Here is a 21,388-nt window from a genome sequence, read left to right as displayed (position 1 = left end):
GAGTCTTGGGTGCTCAGTATTTCCCAGGAGTGGGCCCTTTACAATCAAAATTTGCATCTTGAAAATAATTACATTGTTGCTAATTTCAAAACTCTAGTAAATAAATGAAAAAATTGAGGACAAGAAAAAAGTGTGTTCTAGCACTGAACATCCAGACCCTTTTTCATACTGCCAGAAGTAGAACATGCTGCCAAAGAATAAGCCTAAGGAAATAGGGCCTTCATTTTTTTAAAATTATATGTATTTAATTATAATTTCAAATTAAGGCTACAACTCTAGAAACACTTTACACATGTGAGTAACTTTATGTATGTGAGCAGTCCCATTAAGTTCAATGGAACTACCCATGTAGGAAAAGCAGTGTGGGTATTTGCAAGGTCAGGGCCTAAGAGAGTCATTCAGTACTAAAACTCCAAAATATCTCTGGAAAATGTGGATGGAAAATGAAATTAATAACAACTATGTATATAAACATGGACAGTAAGAAAACTGTTAGTTCAGAAGCTCTGAAATGCATTTAAAACTTTTACAGAGGACAGGTGCTGTTTGTCAAACTTCTTTGTCAAAATAAATTTCTTAAAGAAAATTACTTCTATTAACAATTTCAGTATGAATAATTCAAAGTGATTTGTTTTGATTTTTAGATTTAAATTAGTTTTCTCAAATTACAGATAAAGAATGGCCTATTCCATTTCAACACAGAACTTTGTTGCGCTTTCAGATCTACATCCAAATCTGGCTCGCCCTGTAAGTCTCAGCAACGTCGTACTTTTGTTCTCAGATGAAATTGTATCTGACTATATTATATTACTACAAAATTGACATGTATTTAGAAACTCATAGCATCAGTGTAATTGTTAGATATAAAGTACTGTACCTTCTTTGTGTACACACCAGGAAAATGAAAATTGCTGCTGCTGTTGTCCATAGTGTGAGTACTACAACAATAGATATTGACTGAGCAATTCGTTATCTGGAAGAATCAGAGACCTCTTTGTATCATTTTAAATGAATGCTGAATTAGTGATTTCACATATAGAGTCAGGACTATTTAGTCACAACACATCAGGGATGTATGATATTCTTTGGCTACAAGTTATGGATGTAGGGCCTGATCCTGCAACCTCTGCTCAAATAAATAGTCCCATTGGGCCAAATTCTGAAGTCCTTATTTATTCAGACAAAACTCTTATTGACAGCAGTGGGAGTAAAGATTTCAAGATTATATCCCCAATTGGTTTATTATTATTATTTCTTAATTATTAAAAACAAAAAATGGTCTAGACACTTAATAGATTATAAAACGATAAGGGCTCAGCCTCAGAATACATTAAGATATACAGAAAAGGAAGGGGAATGAGGTGCAACAAAAAATTTCATTGAGCAGCGAAATTTAGTATTACTTGTTAGTTCTATGATCTGTGTTTAGATTTATTACTGTATATATATCTATATTATGTTTTCTATCATTTAACTGTTAACACTTTGAGTGAGGACCAAGACTACTGTATTCATGAGAGTAAAGCTTTCAAGATTAGGCCTATAATATACACTAGCATAACTGTCCTTTGCATTTTAGCTCATTGACTTTGTATTATCAAAATAGGAAATCCCTGTGCATGTATTTAATTTTCATTCTTTGCTTTTCAAGTTTAGATTTTAATATTCTGGGCTATATCATTCCTTCTGCTCCAGAAACTCCATCTCCAGTTTTCATAGTCCCCTCAGTCATGGGCTATAATGGTCTTCACTAGACCACCAATGACATCATGTCTCAAACGTTTTGTGCTACTCAGTGCAGGAGCCTGTAGAATAGAGACTGAATTTCAGCTTGGATGCACTGAGAACTGTGGTGTTGTATCCAGATATCTCCACAGATCTAAGGGTATCTGAATGGTTGCAGGGTCATACATGCTACAGAAGTTCTGATGACATTGAAACAGAGTTGAAAACACATGGAATTTTCCAAGTACTTTCCCTGTTGCCACAGCTTTTCTATGGGAGAGGACAATTTAGTCCGATGTTCTTGTCTATTTTAAATAATAAAAGCTGGGTAATCACAAAAGGAACTGAAGCAGATGAGATAGTTTTACACACACCTTGGTATTTTGTGCTGTCATTTTTCAACTTTTCATAAATTCTTCCTGTCCCAGCAAAATGCATTAAAGTCTTTGTCGTTTGTCATCACTCACAAATAAATTGATCCACCAGCTTAGTTAAAATACATTCTCTTTTAAAAGCAAAATTGTAATTTTTGAGTGCAGCATAGTTTTCATTTGAGAAACATCCAATTACTACAAATTAAACCTGACTCAATACATGTTAAACTAATGAGTACATATTTTAATTAGTTAAAATTAGTTTTTAGATTACTGTAGTATAATTTTATTTTGTTAGGAAAGGCTGAAATAAATTATACTTCAGGTTAAAGTTTTAAGACGTTAAATCACATGTTCAGATTCCAAGAACTAACTCCCTATTACTAGCAATGACATACAGGATGTGTTGCAAGCTCATTTGATTGCCGTTCAGCCTGGCTTAAAAAAACTAAACAAAGTTATGTGGATTGATAGAAAACGCTATATGAAAGAAAGCTCTGAAGACCTCAAGGAAGTTACACTGTATTAAACACATGCTCCTGATGAAATCCTTTAAATAACTGTAGGATAGGACAGTTACTGTGCTCCACCTAGTGACTGAAAGTAAACTATAAACATGGGCTCAGGTTCTGAGCAGACTTACACTGTACCTCCAGAGAAATAGGTGGCTAGCATGAGGTTGTAAATTAGTGCAGAACTCAACCTGTATTGACCACTAAATTGTTACATTTGCAAATACCAATTAACTGGGTCATATATTCCATCTGTTGTTGGAACAACAAAATTGCAAGGACATCCACTGAATATAAGTGCAAGTGCTGTGCAGAGATGTTGTCCATTCCAAAATGCAAATATAAATGATACATGCTCTGTGACCACTGGAATGGTCCTAGAGAGCGAGTGGCAGTGGGTCAACTAGTGGGAACTAAACTGGTGATACTAAGACTGCAGAAGTGGTAGGCAGCTTGACGGTCTTCACTTTTTAGGCCTTCACATCCTGTCCTCTTCAATTTACCACCTCTCATCCACTATTAAGATGCTGACTCTTGGCTCTAGTCAGCCCACAATGTCAGTCTCCATTGCCCATTTGCTAAATTTCCAAACAACCACCTTTGTGCTTTTTCCCATGCTGTCTTTCACATTGGGTAGGCACGCTGCATAAACATCTGCAAAGCTACCTCATTATACTGCTTCCAAAACCTCCTTTTCTGTGATGCCTACAAAAAACTTGAGCGTGAATCAAAGAATCATAGAATATCAGGGTTGGAAGGGACCTCAGGAGGTCAGGCTGGTGGGGTGCTGAGACCACTATTTATCATGCTGACCAATGTGGATTATTTCCTTGTACTCCCCATTTGCCTGTATCTATCTGTTGTCTTTCTTATACTTGGATTGTAAATTCTTTAGGGTGGGGACCATTTTTTGTGTTTGTACAGCACCTAGCACAATGGGATCCTGGTCAATGACAGCTACAGTAATATAAATAACAACAAAGAGGCTGAAACCATAGGGTTTCTCTCCATTGTGAATTTAAGCAGCTCTTGGACTAGTACATTTTTGGGAGCCACATGCCATGCCTACAACATAATCCAGCTATCCCTGCCTATCTGAGGGGAAGACAGTGAAAATTATAGACATTTTTAGGTAACCTTTTTCCTCCCACAGCTTTTTACACAGGCAAATGTTTGGGCCTCTTTTACCATTTTGTACTAGTTACTTTTTTTCTTATAAAATTGAATGTTTATGTTTAAGCCATTCATTTATGTGGCACTGTGGAATAAATACATTAAAATGGTTATCAGTCAATAATATGTTTATTATCATCTGAGTATAGGTCCATGAAATCTAATTTATCATATGCATCTGTGTTTAATATTTGTATTCTATAATCTTTTTTTGTTTTGCAGAGTATAATCGGTGTAGTTATTGGGAAAACAGATGTCAAAGGTTTTCCAGACCGAAAAAGTAGAGTTATTTTTTTAATTTTAGTTTCTCATGTGGTATAACTTTGCTTGTATGACTAAAACAAAAATATTTAGTTTTCTTTGTGTTAAAAAAAATAGAAAAGATCAAACTTATTTTTTCAGAGACAGAAGGAACAGTATTAATTTGGCAAAACTCTCATCAGTTTTGTTTTTCAAAACCCCAAAGCAGAGGTGCTTGAGATCCATAGTCCCTAACCCCAGCCCAGGGCATGGAGAAGATGATGCCAATTTTGGCCCCTCTCTAATTGAGAACATTTCAGAAATATTGCTGTTTTTTATGTTAATTCTTCGTTTTAATAGAAGTGTTAAGGGTGTATTTTGAAGAGTGAAGCAAATAGGGCAGTTTGGGTCTCAGTGGCACAGATTCATGCACTGCATACATTTTAAATTGTATGAGAACAGTGTTTTGTAAGTAATTTATTGGAATTGAAAGGTACCAAACTGACAGCACTGAAGAGTGAGGTTGTCTGTTTATCCAGAGAACAGGTATGGCTAGGGTGACCAGATAGAAAGTGTGAAAAATCAGGACAGGGTTGTGGGGTAATAGACACCCATATAAGAAAAAAAGCCCCAAATATCGGAACTGTCCCTATAAAATCGGAACATCTGGTCACCCAGATATTGTTAGGAATATGGCCCAGATATTGTTAGGAAATGCCTTCAGGGAGAGAGGATACTTCAGTCTCCATGACATTCACTGCTCAGTCTTGTTGCTGGCACTCCCAAGAAGAAGAATCCTCTCTAGGAACATATCTGCATTCTTTTAAATTCAGTGGTTCACAATACATACCAGGATATGTGTCCATGTAATTGTAATCAGAATTATTCTTGCTGTGTGTGGATGACCATGTAGTTTTTATTGAAAACTTACAAATAACAAAGTTACAGTGCAGCATGATCCAAAGACAGCTTCATGGATGAGATTCTGTATTCAGCAAAGAAATAGCAGCCTAGCAGGAGAAGGGAGCAAAGGGTGACTTTTTCTCATCTTTGCTCCCTCCTGATCCTGGACTGTTCCAAATGCTGGAGAGGCCTCTTGTATAACTAAGCTATGGTGGCTTCCCAAGACTACCCTATGGGCTGCATTGCTGCCTGGAATCTCTGCAGAGCTTTGGCCCTGTCCCACAATGAGTCCCTTCTATCCCCAGGCATGTCATCTTTGCAAGAGTTTGTGAACAGGTCCTCCAGAGGCAGCCTTAAGGCTGTTAACCTGATTGCCTGCTTGGGGGGAATCAATGTTCCAGCCCATTTGAGCAGTGTAAAGGGGTTGGAGCAGAGGTGAGGATCTCAACCCAAGAGGTTTTTTGCCTCGTACACCTCTACCCCAATATAACACGGCTGATATATCATGAATTCGGATATAATGTGATAAAGCAGCGCGCTGGAGGGGGGCAGAGCTGTGCACTCTGGTAGATCAAGGCAAGTTCGATATAACGCGGTTTCACCTATAACGCGGTAAGATTTTTTGGCTCCCAAAGACAACGTTATATCAAGGTAGAGGTGTACCTACACTTCTTCATGCCAGTTTTACTGCTGGGGAGGTTGCTGTAAGCCAAATTCTCTTATCTGTTGAAGTTATACCAGCAGAGAAGTTAGCTCAATATGTTCTCTGTTTAGTGTTGCTTTATCATTTTGCACTGCTGTATATTTTTATAGTTGGCTGATCTTAAATCTTTCTCTGATGTACACATAACATTTTTGGTGCATATCTGCTGATTTACACTCCTAAATGTACATGATGTTACATAATATAATACTCCATTAAAAGTTGGATGACAAGTGTTTTGCCAAGTGTGGGGAGACTTTCACAGCATCTGTTTGAACCATAGCATTTATTGTTGCCAGACAGCTCCCATTCATGAACACCAAATTTCATAATTAAAAAATCTGCTGACCTCTCATTGTATTTACCACATTTCTGTACACTAACTTATTTAACACTTTTATTTAAAGTTATGGTAAAATCTGGTCAAGTATAATAATACTAATATCAGATTGAATTGACATGCTTTCATTCATATCTGATATTAAAAGCATTGTTTCTCTTTTTAGACATTGGATCTGAGAGATACACCTTCAGTTTTACCATTCGAGATTCACCAGCTTACTTTATAAATGTAAATTCTTGGGGCAGAGAGGAGTATGTTAGATCACTTTCAGAAAGTTTTAGAGTAGGTGACTGTGGTGAGTTGGAGTTTACTCTTAACGTATTTCTGTTTGAATATTTTTTCCTGTTAATCAGTGTTATGTGTTTGCGATTTTACTATATTTTCATCTGATGATTATGAGAACAATTTAATTGGAAACAAATTGTTCAGTTACATAAGTATAGAGGAAGAGGGAGTAAACCTTTTAGAATTTAAATTCAAGCTACATCAGTTGTCAACAGCACCCCTCCCCCTGATATAACCACTGAATATTGCCACTCAGAACCCATCCATAGTTAATTGATCTACATTTTAACATTGTGCCCAATTATTATTAATCATTAAAAGTAAATTGTGTGTTAAGATAATTTAGCATTTTACTTACATTTTTATTTCAGTTTGTAATTTTTTAAAATTATTAGACACAACCCCTTCCCCCTACCAAAAAAATCCCCAACACAATCCACTAAAAAATCCCCAGTGCTCCTGATTTATTTGTCCTGTGCCAATGTCTTTTAAAATCAGTAGAAAGAGTCCCATTGTTTTCAGTGGTCTTTGGATCAGGCCTATAAGGTGAAAAAAGGCCTGCACAAGGACTGTGCACCACTTTAGTTCCACATAAACTATACTTTGAGGGCTTAAGTGAGACATGGTATATTGTCCTTGTGTGACCCCTCTGCACAGGTGAGAATTTCACTCTTAAAGCACTTTTAAAATATTTGTAATAACTAAATTTTTGCTATCTAACCTAGAACAAATAAACAATTGCCTAGATACATTTCTCTGTACATATCTGTACTCTTCCTTTTAAAATAATTTTAATATTACTTTTCTATGCTATATTTCATTTCAGTGACAATTGAAAATCCTTTAGTGCAAACAAAGGAACTAGAAAAGGAAGAAAAATTCAATCCCACAACTCCTAGGTAAATTTAAAGTAGGCTTCCAGCTTCATTTTGTGGAATAATCACGATTAATATTGTCTATAATTGTCAGACTAGACAGTTATTATGAGGCAATTTCCCTTGGAATATTGCAAGATTAATGTTATGCATCCATGCTTTCTTCCATCCACTACCACCACCGATTTAATGGCTGGGATACTTGGTTGGATCTGTAAGGTGCTGAACAATTTTTGGTTAAAAGTGGGTATGTACTGGGATACTGAGTGCTCTGCTGCTCATTGGCCACCTAGAGAGATTGGCTATTGCTTCCCCCAGTAATTTATTTAAAACATGACCTAGGGTTTTCAAGCCTCTTGTCTATTTTTAGCTGAACCTTCCCCCTCTCCCTGTTGTTATGTTATATAGGAACTGTGTGTTTAGGTTGCTCCTCTAACTGATCATCTGTTTAAGTGATCAGGAAGGAATTTTTTCCATCAGGGATGCATTGGCTGTGGCCTAGTGGTTTGTTTTTTTTTCCCCTTCCTTCCTCATATCATCCAAGAGACACAATTATGTTGAATAGGTGCAGAATTTAGGAATTTCATGTAAGAAACTTTATGAATGTTAGTCATCACAACTTATGGCCAGAGTCCAGTGTGGATAAAAGGCCAAAGGGCCAGCAACCAGAACATCAGAGACGTAGGATTTTGCTGGTGGATCCTAGGTCTGTGGAAAAAAGGGAGACCTGAAGTCCCTGCAGAATGAGGTCCCTCTTTGGGACCCTCTATTGTCTTTGCAGGGGGAAAGTTGAGAGGATTCAGAAGAGCAAGTTGAATCCTTGGGGTAGGCAGTGAAAAGTATACTCTGAGAGTTGTGAGCTATATGGTAGTTGCCCTATAAAACCCACACTGGACCCACTTCAGATTCCTGGTAAAGGGAAATGGGGCAGACAGTGATGTTACATTTTAATAAAGTTGTGGCCTGCTGTTTAAAATGTGTCCATGTATCTGTCGTCATTCACTTGTGGGTCCTGGACAATATATAGTTATATATTCTGCCAAACAGTCTGACAAGGAAAATGTATTTAGTCATGATGTGGACTTTGGGCTTTTGTAGTAATAATATAGTAAAGATCCTCAGTAGCTAAGCATGACTTACATTATGCCTGCAGTAACGTATGTTGAAGTTAATTGAATTTATTCCAAGGATGACTTTGCCCCATTGTGTTTAATTAACACTTTATAATTTTATGGAAAGATGTTTAATTCTGTCAAAAGCCTTTTGCATGTCTTTAGCTGGAAGGCAGTTTAGTACACTATAGCATTTTTAAAAAATAGTTTACATGGTATCACGATTATTTTGGTTTCAGTTAACTTTGTGAAAGGTATCTGAAAATTTTAGATGGCACAATGAGATTAACTAGCTCTGTAAATCCTAACCCAGAGTGGAGTTTGTCACAGATGTTGAACAACTGAGTCAAACCTTATCTACTCAAATTCCAGCATGGGATATCAATTGAGGGTTGTTTGTTTGAGAAGGAAAAGCAAGGGCCTTTTCCTTTTCTCATATATTCTTCAGATATTTGAATCTGTAGAGAGGGAACTCCTTTATCCTGGCTAATGTTTCAAGTGTGTGTGTGTGTATTATTATTATTAGTAGTAGTATTACTGGTATTTGTCCCAAAAAGTTTACAATCTAAGTACTATAGACTATAGACATTGTTACTGAGTTGCTATCCTAATGGTATGTAATTTAACACTTTGTAAAGCACTTTTTAAATGTTTCATTATATGGAGTATATATCGCAATATAAAAACTACCTGTGAAGTGCTGAAAGGGTGATGGATTTATGTTTTACATTGTTAATAATGCATGTTGACTTCTTGGTTGTAAATATCTATGAAGTGTAACATAAACATATCATTTTTCCTTAGGATGAAAAACTGACATGTTGTTATCAAGATATAACAACATGTATTTCCTAACCTTTTATCATCCTCAGTAATAATCCTATAGAAAAACATCAACTGACATTGTTCGCTATGAACTGATGTAACTTTTCACTGGATAGTGTACTAGTGATGTGTAAAATACATTTTTTATGTATTCAATTTAGCTGCTACAAATTATTGCTCAGTGAGACTCATTCAGTGGTCAAAATTTGTTGCCACTATGAAGTGGACACCAAGCTGCTTTCCCTGTTGCATCTACCTGTAAAGGATCCTCAGGATTTCTATTCTCTGGGTGACATTGTTGCAAATGGGCAAAGCCTTGATGGAAGAATCATTAATGTGCTTGCAGCAGTGAAGTCGGTAAGTTAGAAGTGCTACAACAAAATGAAGAGGGTTTTTTTTTCTGCTGCAGCCCTGATTGATTTCAGTGTAGATTTAGATTTACCGGGTCATGGCTGCCTGAAGCAATTATTTTCTTTTGTCTTGGTCTGCAGTCATATGGATTGAGTTAATACAAGAAACAAAATGCAACATAAGGATTGATGTATATAATATATTGCTTTATCTGATACAAAAATACAAGGGGATAACTTATTTCAATGTTCATATCATACATACAAGTCCACTTTTATGAAGTAAAAATTACTTTATAAAATTAGTTAATAAATATAGTATTTAAGTTTTGGGATGCTATGACTTCTTTGGGATGTGTAAAGCTCTAATTGCAGGCACACATCAGCACATACTGTAGCTTAAAAGATCTGCTTTGCGAATAGAATATCAAGAGGTTTGAGAACACAAGGTACACCTGCATATTTGAGATCACAATAGAGCCCCAGATACATTCAGGAATTTATTGCAACTACTGTACCGATGGTCTGTTTATGAACTCCAATCCCATTATTCTGAAATACATTCAAGTGTACATGCTAGGCCAAATCCTGGTACTTTCAGTAAATAGATTTTGTATAGGTGATTTCAGTGGAGATTTATGAGAATGGAAACCTTCCAAATCACACACAGTTTTGGGATCATGTCAGCACATGCATAGAAGATATACCTATCTGGAAATCAACATTTTTTCAAAGTAAACCAGAGTGTCCGTGGATACCTTCACATATTTAACTCATTCAGTTTTTATGAAATACACGTTTGGCCCTTTCTCTGGGGGTTAAAGACAACACTGTCAAACTCTGCTTCTCAGGGGCAGCTCCAGGCACCAGCATGCCAAGGGCTCTGCCGGTCGCCACGAGGGTGGCAGGCAGGTTGCCTTTGGCAGCATGCCTGCGGAGGGTCCGATGGTTCCGCAGCTTCGGTGGACCTCCCACAGGCAAGCCACAGAAGGCAGCCTGCCTGCCGTGCTTGGGGCGACAAAATACCTACAGCCACCCCTGCTGCTTCTTCACAGAATACGCAGTCAACCTGTGAAACTTGTCGCGGGGTGATGTTGTGAAGGCAAAACTATAACTAGGTTCAAAAAAAGAATTAGATAAGTTCATGGAAGACAGGCCATCAGTGACTATTAGCTAAGATGGTCAGGGATGCAAACTCATTCTGTATTCTTGCTTGTTGTCATTTTTTATATATTTTAATCATTTTGACTCTTCCTTTCTAGCTTGATTCTTTTTAATTCTTCTATATATTTTAGGTGAATAGTAATATTTTTCTTACTTTTCAAGGTTGGGGAGCCAAAGTACTTTACCACTTCGGACAAAAGGAAAGGTCAGAGGTGTGAAGTAAAGCTGTATGATGAAACAGAGTTGTCCTTTGCAATGATTTGGTAAATCATGTACTAAATCATTATTCAAATACACAAATTAAGGCAAGGGTAGATAAAGAGAGAATAAATTGAATGTAGTAAATATTGCCCTAAGCTTGTAGTTAGTTAATTGAAATACAGTATTAATTGGGTGGCCACTGTGCTGAGGAAGCAATATTTATTAAAAGGCAGCAGTATCCATCAAACAATATTACATGTAAAGGATATCTGATAGTGACCTTGGATATGTTATCTATTTCTATGAGATATTGACAAACTTACAGCTCAAGAGTGTCAGAGTGAAGCTGAACTACAAATAAATTATGAAAGGTCACCAGTGGTATGGAATAATAAAAAAACTGTTGCCAGTCAGACCAATAGACATTTTATTTATGCAAAGAGATGTATTGTTTGCTCCCAAACATAGGTCTACCTTTGCATGAATGTACTTATGCATGCCTATCAGCATTTTCACAGGTAAACAGTTTTATAATTAAATCTTCTAGCAAATATAAACATACTATTAGATATGCATATATGTAGCACCTGATATTTTAAAATAGCTGTAAGTGCAGTGCATTTCTTCCACAAACCAACCAGTTAAAAAGGTCATATAAAAGATGATAAAAGACTAAAGCAGAATTAATAACGGGAAGTGGAGTTAGGGTAAAATGGGATTAAAATGAAAACAAACACTTAGAAATAATGTAGGAAAGTTTTGTAGTTACCTGCTGGGCTATATTTTCAAAATATGCCTGTAGCTATGTTTGCATAACCAAAATATGCCTGTAGTTGTATTTGCATAACCATTTGGGTGTACATGTGATGTAATCTGTACACCCAAAAGCATTTGTGCTTGTGCACATAGCATACAAATACAGGTTATATAAACCCAGTAGTTTGCATATACAAATAATGGTATGCACACAGAAGTGTTCATGCACAATTAAAGGCTGGACTGGGGTCATTCTGACCATTTAACTTATACTTAGATCTTTGTTTAATATTTTGGGGAAGGATGAGGGGAATAAATACTCTTTAATGGCATAAATGCTAATCCCTACTATTGTTCATATTTTGTCACTCATGTTCCCAGTGCTTTCACTATTAAATAAATGTGTTTTTTTTATTTAGTTGGGATAATGAATCTATCCAGCTTGCGCAGAGTTGGATGCCACGAGAAACAGGTATCCCTTTTCTATTTTTGTGAAAGATTTCTGCTGTTGTTTTTTACCTTTAGTGGGATACTTATTTAAAATAACAAAGAATTATGTTTTTCTGTCCAGTAATATTTGCATCAGAGCTGAGAATAAATTTTGACAAATTTAGGAACTGCATGACTGCGACTGTTATATCAAAAACCATTTTTACAACTAATCCAGGTAAGAGATTGTTAAAGCCCACATATTGTAGGCTATAATAGATAAATAATTGAAGTGCAAGTATTAACTTTTTGGTTCAAATTTAGTTTGCATTAGAATTTAAAAGAAATTTTGAAGCTTTAGCTAAAGAAAAATGTCACCATATACAATAGCTAATTTCTGTCTCTCTCACCTATTAATAGTTTTTCTATAACACCTACCATTGTAATATTTAGCACAACTGTCCAATCGGTCGTTAAAACTTAGCTGAGTCTCCTATTAAGCATTGTAACATGAATATTTTTTTCTTTCTCTATTAGGTACAAAATACAAACCCAGTAAAAATAACTTGTAGGTTAATAGGTAGAGTTCTTGGTCAAACTCAGCCCTCAGATTCTCACATGCATCTTCTAATTTCAGTGAGCAATGAATGTGAGCATTTGAGTGCAGAATTTGGCCCAGTTTATTCATAATTTGTCTGTTTGCAGAGACATATGAACATTTAATTTTAACTAAGAAAAGAATGGCCTGATCTAACACTAGCTGCCTACACAGTGAGTCATCTTCACCAGTTGGAAGCATTCTCTAAGGCTTTGTTTCTCCTGTAAATAGCATTGTGCTTGTTTTGTAAAAGTAACAGTTGCATCGTTTCTGAGGGCCAGATGTTCTCATTCCATTGTGTGGGTGGGGTGGAAGGCGTGAATGTGTGAAGATCTGAGCCGAGCCGGTGTCTGTGCAGAACATCAGATCAGCAGCAGGGTTCCCAGACACTTCATTCGAGTCCATGGAAGACCCTTGTGTGAACGTCATATGTTGGGGACTCTAGATTTTGGGGAGTGGAGAGAGCCCAAAGCCAGCCAAGAGCTGCTAAACACAGTTTACTTCCTATTGAATGTGCCCCCTAGTCTCTGGACATTTGGCGCATATATAGATGCTTAGCTCCCTCACTGTGACAAGAATTCCATAAAGAGGTGTAGCCATGGCAGGAGAGAGAATGGCAGTACAACCGTGGAGCTAGTTCTGATGCTAGAGAAAAGTGCGGTGCACAGGGGAATCTCTGCTTTGCAGATCTGTGTGGAAGGGTTGGGCCTGTTTTACTTTGACTCCCTGGCCTAAGTGGCCCTCCCACTCCTCCTAGGCCTCTGTCCTTGTGTTAGTGAGATGGTATGGCATTGCTACTATAGCATTTTGCTCATATTTTTAGAGTATTTTTCCCCTCTTGCAGGAAGGGGCAGTCAGGTGCCAAGTGAACAATAATTTCTGGTTTCCCTGCTGCACCTCCATCTATGCTTCCTTCGTGCATCCCATATATGTATTAATGGTTGGAGAATGAAAGAGAGAAGCATCTCTCTGCTCACTGCAGACTGATGTGGCCTTGCTGTTACCAGAATAAAAATAGCAATAATTTCAGAATTCAGACATTTTACTTGTCATTTTTTGCAGGGGACATTTATTCATAGCTAATTTTCATTTTATATTTTCAAGACACACCAGAAGCAAATATTCTTTTCAACTTCATAAAAGAGAGTGCAGCAACTGGCGCTTTGGATGATATAACTGAGGATCAGTTAAAAGAATCCATAAATTGTAAGCATTCCTCCAGATATTCCTTTGATTTAAATGTGACTCGGTTGCGTAGTACTGTCATTTGCTTTTCGGACCTGTTCCTGCAGCTTTTTTATAGGTTTAAAACTCACTGACTTCAATGGAAAATTTCACCTGTTTAAGAATTTCAGGACCTGACCTTTATCGAGCTGTTTTACAAATTGTCTGGCGATGTTGTGTACCTCAAATGTGGATGGCTATGCGTACTTGCAAACAGCTAGATGTACTATTCTTGGAAACGCACAGGCCTTGGGGAAAGAGACCTAAACTGAATATATCTGAATAAATAAGAAAAAGACAGAGCAAACTATTATATATAAAATACCTATATATGAATATATTTAGAAAAGGAAGCACACAATAAATAGGACAAATATTTTATTTGAAAATGTTTTACAGTAAAACTTATCTTCTCTGGGTTGGAGCTCTTACTTCTTAAGTATTTTCTTTACTGAATGTCTCACTTTTTTCTATTATGAGCTTGATCCAAAACCCATGAAGGTCAATGGGAGCCTTTCTGTTGATTTCAAATGGGCTTTAGATCAGACCCAATATTCCTTTTTGAACTTTGTCCTTTTTTTTTATTTAGTGGTGTTTTCTTGGACATATTTAACATTTTCCTTTCAACTTTAGTGCAGACTATAGTTGACATTTATACTGTGGAGCAGTTAAAGGTAAAAGCTTTGCAGAATGAGGGAAAATCTGAACCAGTCTATGGCATTATTTACGCTTATATTTCTACACTGAACATTGATACTGATACATCTAAAATTATACGAAACAGGTGGTAAGCAGTTGTTTATATTTTAACTTTATATAAAAAACATTTGCCCTCCTCTCCTTTACCCCAACACTACTGAGATCAAACAATGTTTAGCTTAGTTCCAGGAAAGTGAAATGAAAATGCTCTGCATGAGGGGGCAAGGGGGGAATCTGGTCTTGTTAGAATGGAGGGTTTCAGATGTGTACTTTGTCAGAGATGATTAGAGATAGAGCCTGCCCTCTCTGGCTTTTGGAGGGAGAGAGGAGAGTAAGGGCCAGTTTGTCTCTGTATGAGTGTAAAAGATGAACGAATCTGGTTGGAAGGAAGAGTCCATTGGAAGGGTGGGTTTGGAGGAAGGTCAGGTGGTCTAGGGAACAATTTCAAATTGGCGATAAATAACCGTATAGCTGTTGTAATTAATACTTTGTCTTTTCCTGTTCCTTGCAGTTCAGGGTGCCACTATGTGGTCAATGAAATGTCAAACACATGCACTTTCTGCAATGACAACTCTTCAGATGCTAAGTCTGTCTTTACCAGTTTTGATTTACTAGTTGATCTTACAGATCACACAGGCACTCTACGTTCATGTAACCTCTCAGATGTTGTAGCTGAGGAAACATTAAGCTGCACGGTAAATAATAGAAATCAGTTTACCCTGGTTGATCTGATCTAAGAGTGTGAAGTTCCAGCTGTGTGAAGCAAGCCAAAAAATACTATTATTGCTATATTATGTTTGTGCTCCTTACACAATAGAACCTCGGCATTACAAACACCTCAGGAAAGGAGGTTGTTCGTAACTCTGAAATGTTTGTAACTAAACAAAATGTTATGGTTATTCTTTCAAAAGTTTATAACAGAACCTTGACTTAAACAGCTTTGAAATTTTACTATGCAGAAGAAAAATGCTGCTTTCCCTTTATTTTTTAGTAATTTACATTTAACACAGTGCTGTACTGCACTGTGCTTTTTTATACACACACACATATATATATATATATATATATATATATTGATGGGTGTGGTTAACTGGTCAGTTTTAACCTCTGGTTCATAACTCTGAGATTCTACTGTATAGCTAGGGACTATCAAATTCCTAGAAAGAAGGAATCATGTTTATATTTATTTAGGAATTTATAACGGTGCCAATCCTCTTAAAACTTTACTTTGATTAAAAGAGATTCAACAGAAGATCCCTATTTTTTCATTTTAAAAATTACACTTTCCTGGAGATATAATTGATATTTCCATTAATCTCCCTCCCTGAATATTAAGCAGTTTATTTTACCCAATATATCTATGTAATTATAAAACATGCATCTCTCTGATATTTGATAGCTTTACAACTTTATTAAAGTGAACAGCTTCTCTCTCTTTCCATCCGCCAGTCGGTGGCAAGCATTTCTGTTTGCTAATTTTTTTTTTGGTGAGGTATGATTGTTGGAACATTAGACTGAAAAAATGAGTTTTACATTTTCCTTTGAGGGATTTAAGTTTGTGGTCATTCTAGTATCTTCTGAAAGTGATTTTAATTCACATGTATATTTTAATATGTTTCAGAAATAAGTGTGTTGTTTGATCATTTCAACAGGTACATGAATTCCTCACTCTGACAGAAGAGCAGAAAACAGCATTAAAATGGCACCTTCTTCTTGAACGAAGCAAAATTTATTTTAAAGTATGTAGTGTTATCACTAAACACGTAAACCATTTGTTAGTGTCAGTTAGAGAGAGGATTTTTTTATATTAAAATAAAATGATGTTTAACAGTCATAAGAGAGCCACCTAGTGTACTTGTTGACAGTTAAATGGTCTATGAATTTATATGCATATAATTGTTGTATAATACAATATAATACCAGAAAATAAATGTCCTCATTACTGGGTTTTGACAGCAGGATGGCTACTTCTGTAGGCCTCACTCAGGCAAAATCTGAGTGAGACCTGTAGGATCTGGCCACTGCTGACCAGGACTCTGGTCTTCTTAAGAGTTGTGCATGTGCTTAACTGTAAACATATTAGTACCATTGACCTAATTAGCACTACTCGTGTGCATAAACTTAAGTATGTGTATGTTTGTAGGATCAGGGACCAAGGTACATGTTTGATTATATTGTACTGTGTCTAGGATTATGTAAATATTACCTTTCATATTTAATTATGCAAATTAAAACTTTTTTTTTTTTTTTTTTTTTTGAAAAAGCCATGGCTTTGCCCTTGGGGAAGGGAATACGATAGTATCTAGAGTCCCTAGCTATCTTGGGAATGGCAACAATAATACAGACCCACACAGCTGGAGAAGTAAATTGTTAAAACATTTGCTGCTTTGATGCAACATGCCTGATTTTTTTTAAACCATACACTTTACTGTGCACTGTACAGTACTCCCTGTTTAAATAAAATGGCCTGTTACAGAGCTACTGTAACCTGGCTTCAAACTTTTCTTTAACATTCATTAAACTTAACTCTTTATAACACATACTTCTCCTTAGCCCACACAGTCTCTGGTTCCCATCAAATGGAAGCATTTATCTTTGACAGCCATAGGCATATAAACAATATGCTTCATTGAGACGGGAGACGTATATAACTTTGAAAACAAAAAGTTTTGAAATGTTTTGCAGAAAAAATACAATTCTTTATTTTTACAGTTGGTTTTGTCACCCAGTTTGAGAACCGGATTGAGAGTGAACTTGCTTTCATGCAAACTAGCAGATCCTGTAGAGGCCAGTCAGAACTTGTCAGAAAAAGGAAGAAAATAACATTGTTTGGCTTTTTAACAGCTGGAAGGATTTAAAAAAGTTGTACTGCATTGAAATGACATTATTATAAAAAAAGATGTTTGATGCAATACTTGTATTTTGTTAAATGTATTTAGATTGGTAAAAGAGAAACAGGTTTATTACTGAACTTTACAAATGGGCCTATATCTTCTTGATCTTTCCGTTTTATATTATTCATCTTAGAAAAGTTTATTTAGGGGTCATTTTAGGAAAAAAATCTGTCTGGCATCTAGATACACTTTCTGTTGAATTAAGCCCCTTAAGCAGAAAGGGAAACAATTTTCATTCAGTTTATAATAAATTCTGAAAAATGCTCAAAGGGATAATAAACAGTTATTTAAACTAAACTGCAAACATGTTTTTATTACAATATACCCCATAGGAAAGAAATTCTAAAAGTATAATTCTTGAATTATTGCAGTAGATATGATCTGTGATCTTGTATAGCATGGGAGAATAGCAATCACAATGCAATAAAAACAAAATTCTCTCTAGCCAAAAAATGATCTTCTGTGACTGCTGGCTCACTGAAGTTCTGTGTTCTCTAGCCAAAGAGAATAACCACTCCTTTTCGGGGAAAATTCCTGTAATTCTAAATTACAAAACACAATAGACCAGTGGTTCTCAACCAGGGGTACATGTACCCCTATGGGTACACAGAGGTCTTCCAGGGGGTACATCAGCTCATCTAGATATTTGCCTAGTTTTACAACAGGCTACATAAAAAGCACTAGCGAAGTCAGTAGAAATTTCATATGACTTCTTTTTACTGCTCTATAGACTATACACTGAAATGTAAGTACAATATTTATATTCCAATTGATTTATTTTATAATTATATGGTAAAAATGAGAAAGTAAGCAATTTTTCAGTAATAGTGCACTGTGACATTTTTGTATTTTTATGTCTGATTTTGTAAGCATGTAGTTTTTAAGTGAGGTGAAACTTTTGGGGGGGACAAGACAAATCAGACTCCTGAAAGAGTTACAGTACTCTGGAAAAGTTAAGAGCTGTCACAATAGACCTTCTGTGCTTCCTGGTTCTCCACAATGGAGTCATGTAGACTCTCCAGCTCAATGTCTGCGTATGGCAATCAGACTTCTTAAGAATAACACTGCACCTAGCTTGTCCGCAGATTCCCTCAGAATGGGGTGGTTCTGACACGGAGGTGTTTTTTCCCACAGAAATTAGTCAGCTTGACATGAACTTAGAAGGGACCACAGTCCAAAGCTGACGAAATGATTCCAAACATGACTGTCTGCTTTAAAATGGAACCATAGTTTAACTGTATTAGAGGATAACTGTGGTTGCAATCAGGCCCTCAGTACAATTCTATTTGTAGTATAGATGAGATCCTACAACGTATGGGAAGATAGAGCCCAAAGCATGCTATGAACAGCTCTCTCTGACTTACTTGAGGAACGGATGTCTGTGAGGGAAGAACAGAAGGCCCAAGATGCACATCCCAGACATAAAAAATGTGATTAGAATACCTTTGCATTGAAAAATTCTCTGTCCAAAAAGCTTTACCAGCTGTTAACCCATTGCTAAGCCCACGTCCCCTTTCCTTTTGGTTATGCATGACTCCTATTCTAGGTTCATCTATTTGCTGCCCGGCTATATTTGAGGAGGAAAAGGGATTTTTTAAAATAGGGAATCTCAAACTTTTCCACAATTATACCACATCTTAGAATGTCTGTGGACTACATCTTTCTGCATACTTGAGTGCACTGGTCACCTTGTCCCCCAATCATGAACCTGTAACATTTCTGCAATAACAGGAATTGTTTATGTGGGAAACTATAGTTATAAAACTATTTTATTTTTTGCTGTATTTTGATATTACCAAGCACCTGGACACAAGGAAAGCCAGTACCAGGTGACCAACCATAAACTAATAGTAATTCTGCCACTATGCACAGTGTTAAGTGGAAAGCTATTTGTGGGGTTTGGGCTTCTGGAACAGGCTGATCTTTCCTCTCATTAAGTTGGCCTTCTGCAGAAGCTGTGAACTTTCAATGCTGAGAGTATCAAGGGGATTTTCTATTGGACAAGACACTTTGCTTATGTGGCAATTGGATCCCAACTGCTGAAAATTTCCCTAAAGCTGTTTTGTTTTGTACTAATACCTGGATCAAGTAATTCTCTTTAAAGCCACAGTTTGCTGGAAGTAATGGTATAATTTTAAATTTTTCTAATTTCAGTAAATATTAAATGAAAGCACTTAGCAAAGGTGAAAGAGCCTTGCTTATCCCCATTTTATAGTTGGCTGTGTTTTATAAAATGCCTTTCCCCTTCTGGCTGCCCAATGACTTGTACTGATGCAGCATTCACCTCTGAATTAGGAGCACCCAGCTTTCTCCTCAAAACTTGTTAATCAGCCACCAGAAGGCTTATGCAGTGCTGCAGTTAAGGAGACCTCCTGGCAATCACGTGCATGATTTTGAGGATATATAATTCCAAGTTAATTACCAGACCAGCTAAAAATATACTGTATATTGTGTATGCCAGCTATCCTTTAATTTTTTAACCTCCTTTCAAAAACATTTGCTTTTAATGACAGTCACATAAAAGAAGGAAACATGCACCTGTGGTGCGGTATACAACAGTGATTTTTTCCTTTAACAGGACCAAATTTCATGTGCTGATAATGTCACTTTGCCCCACCAAAAAATTAATGGGCAGTAAAAAAGAGTGGTGAGAATAATGCTGATTTTCTTAAACAATTTTAAATTTGTGGACATTTATTTCCAAGGGCCTCCGCGTGCCTTAGCAAAAATCGATGTTTCTTTTAAAGACAATATGTGTGGAGCACTACGTTAGTTTTAGGATTAGGGCAAAAACGGTATGACAGAACATTTCATTTAAACCAATTTCATTAGAGTACTTCCTAAACTGGCATTTCATCACAATTCCCTTTCTCTCACACACTCCCAACTGTCCTTTTTAAAGCTGCTTTCTTTAAATATAACACATTAACCAGATTGCTTGAGTGCCTCTCTACCATATACATATTTTTAGCTGGATCTGTGTGCCATTCAATAATGTGAAAAGCTTGACCTTCACAACAGTGGTAGTCCTTATCTGGGGCCTTTATAAGAAGGCTCACAAAACCTAATTTAGCTCAGTACGTCTGATTCTTCATTGTTTCCAAGAGGACTGGGCGATACATTCTTTTAGGCTGCTGGGGAACAGACATCTAGGTATTCATTCTTTGGCTGTTTTAAAAGGCAGCTGTAGAGCACTCCCCCAAAAGAAATGACAGATTCCCCCATCAAGATTGGCGTGATTGCTGTGCCACCTTAAACTGCATACTGAGGATGCCATTTATTCCAGCATGTATCTCGTCGTGCTCCTGTACAGCAGAAACACCTTTAGGGCTACCTGTCAAAATCAGATCCCCTTCTTCCAGTGTGATGATTTCACTGATATAGCTGATGATGTAGGGGATAGAGAAAATCATAGAAGAGGTTTCCCCTTCTTGCCTAAGCTCACCATTTACCCTGAGCCAGATCTGCAGCTTGTGTGGGTCTGGTATCTTTTCCTTGGGCACAAAATCACTAACCGGACAGGATGTATTGAAGCCTTTGGCTAAGGTCCAGGGAAGACCCTTTTTCTTGCACTCAGCTTGGGTGTCCCTGGCTGTCATGTCCAAGCACAGGGCATAACCTGCCACGTAGTCCATAGCAGCCTTCTGGGAGACAGCATGGGCTTTCTTCCCAATCACCACTCCCAGCTCCACCTCGTGGTGCAGATTGTTGCAGTAGTAAGGCTTGATAATGGGGTCTCCTTCCCGGACATAGGCTGAGGAAGGCTTCAGGAAAAACAGGGGCTCGCTAGGGAGAGCATTTTTCATCTCCTTGGCATGCTCTGCGTAATTCCTCCCCACGCAGATGATGTTTCTGCCCCATTCCCAGAACCTGGCCAAAGGCTTGGAAGAAGCCATAATCCCTGCAAACTTCCTTCTGCGTCAGAAGATGAACTATGACCAGGGCAGAACAATCATGCCACAGCTACGGCTGGCCAGAGGAGACACATTTTTTCTGCACCAAT

The 21,388-nt window shown here is 37.0% G+C and overlaps 2 protein-coding genes across 2 annotated transcripts; one reads left to right on the top strand and one right to left on the bottom strand.

Annotated features, from left to right (window-relative positions):
- Positions 1 to 678: 678 nt before the first annotated feature.
- On the top strand, positions 679 to 18,175 carry MEIOB (meiosis specific with OB-fold). The gene is made up of 13 exons (XM_030578916.1): positions 679 to 747; positions 4,007 to 4,064; positions 6,137 to 6,268; positions 7,085 to 7,157; positions 9,232 to 9,427; positions 10,747 to 10,847; positions 11,961 to 12,013; positions 12,113 to 12,208; positions 13,673 to 13,774; positions 14,426 to 14,579; positions 15,003 to 15,186; positions 16,144 to 16,230; positions 17,204 to 18,175. The coding sequence occupies exons 1-13, from the start codon at positions 679 to 681 to the stop codon at positions 17,312 to 17,314; spliced, it is 1,416 nt and encodes a 471-aa protein (XP_030434776.1). The 3' UTR covers positions 17,315 to 18,175.
- Positions 18,176 to 19,831: 1,656 nt separating this feature from the next.
- Positions 19,832 to 21,388, bottom strand: FAHD1 (fumarylacetoacetate hydrolase domain containing 1). The gene has a single exon (XM_030578872.1). It carries the CDS (start codon positions 21,279 to 21,281, stop codon positions 20,610 to 20,612), a length of 672 nt encoding a protein of 223 aa, XP_030434732.1. The 5' UTR covers positions 21,282 to 21,388; the 3' UTR covers positions 19,832 to 20,609.

The sequence above is a fragment of the Gopherus evgoodei genome, chromosome 10 (genome assembly GCF_007399415.2).
Source record: "Gopherus evgoodei ecotype Sinaloan lineage chromosome 10, rGopEvg1_v1.p, whole genome shotgun sequence".
In the NCBI taxonomy this organism is placed as follows: Eukaryota; Metazoa; Chordata; order Testudines; family Testudinidae; genus Gopherus; species Gopherus evgoodei.
The sequence above is the reverse complement of the archived record's forward strand: the minus strand, read 5'-3'. Positions and strand labels throughout refer to the sequence as shown.

Bases quoted from the DNA above. Each gene is read 5' to 3' on its own strand.
- FAHD1 (XM_030578872.1), bottom strand. From the start codon at position 21,281: ATGGCTTCTTCCAAGCCTTTGGCCAGGTTCTGGGAATGGGGCAGAAAC.
- MEIOB (XM_030578916.1), top strand. From the start codon at position 679: ATGGCCTATTCCATTTCAACACAGAACTTTGTTGCGCTTTCAGATCTA. The intron at 7,158-9,231 runs GTAAATTTAAAG...TATTCAATTTAG, and splicing joins TTCAATCCCACAACTCCTAG to CTGCTACAAATTATTGCTCA. The intron at 12,014-12,112 runs GTATCCCTTTTC...TTTTCTGTCCAG, and splicing joins TTGGATGCCACGAGAAACAG to TAATATTTGCATCAGAGCTG.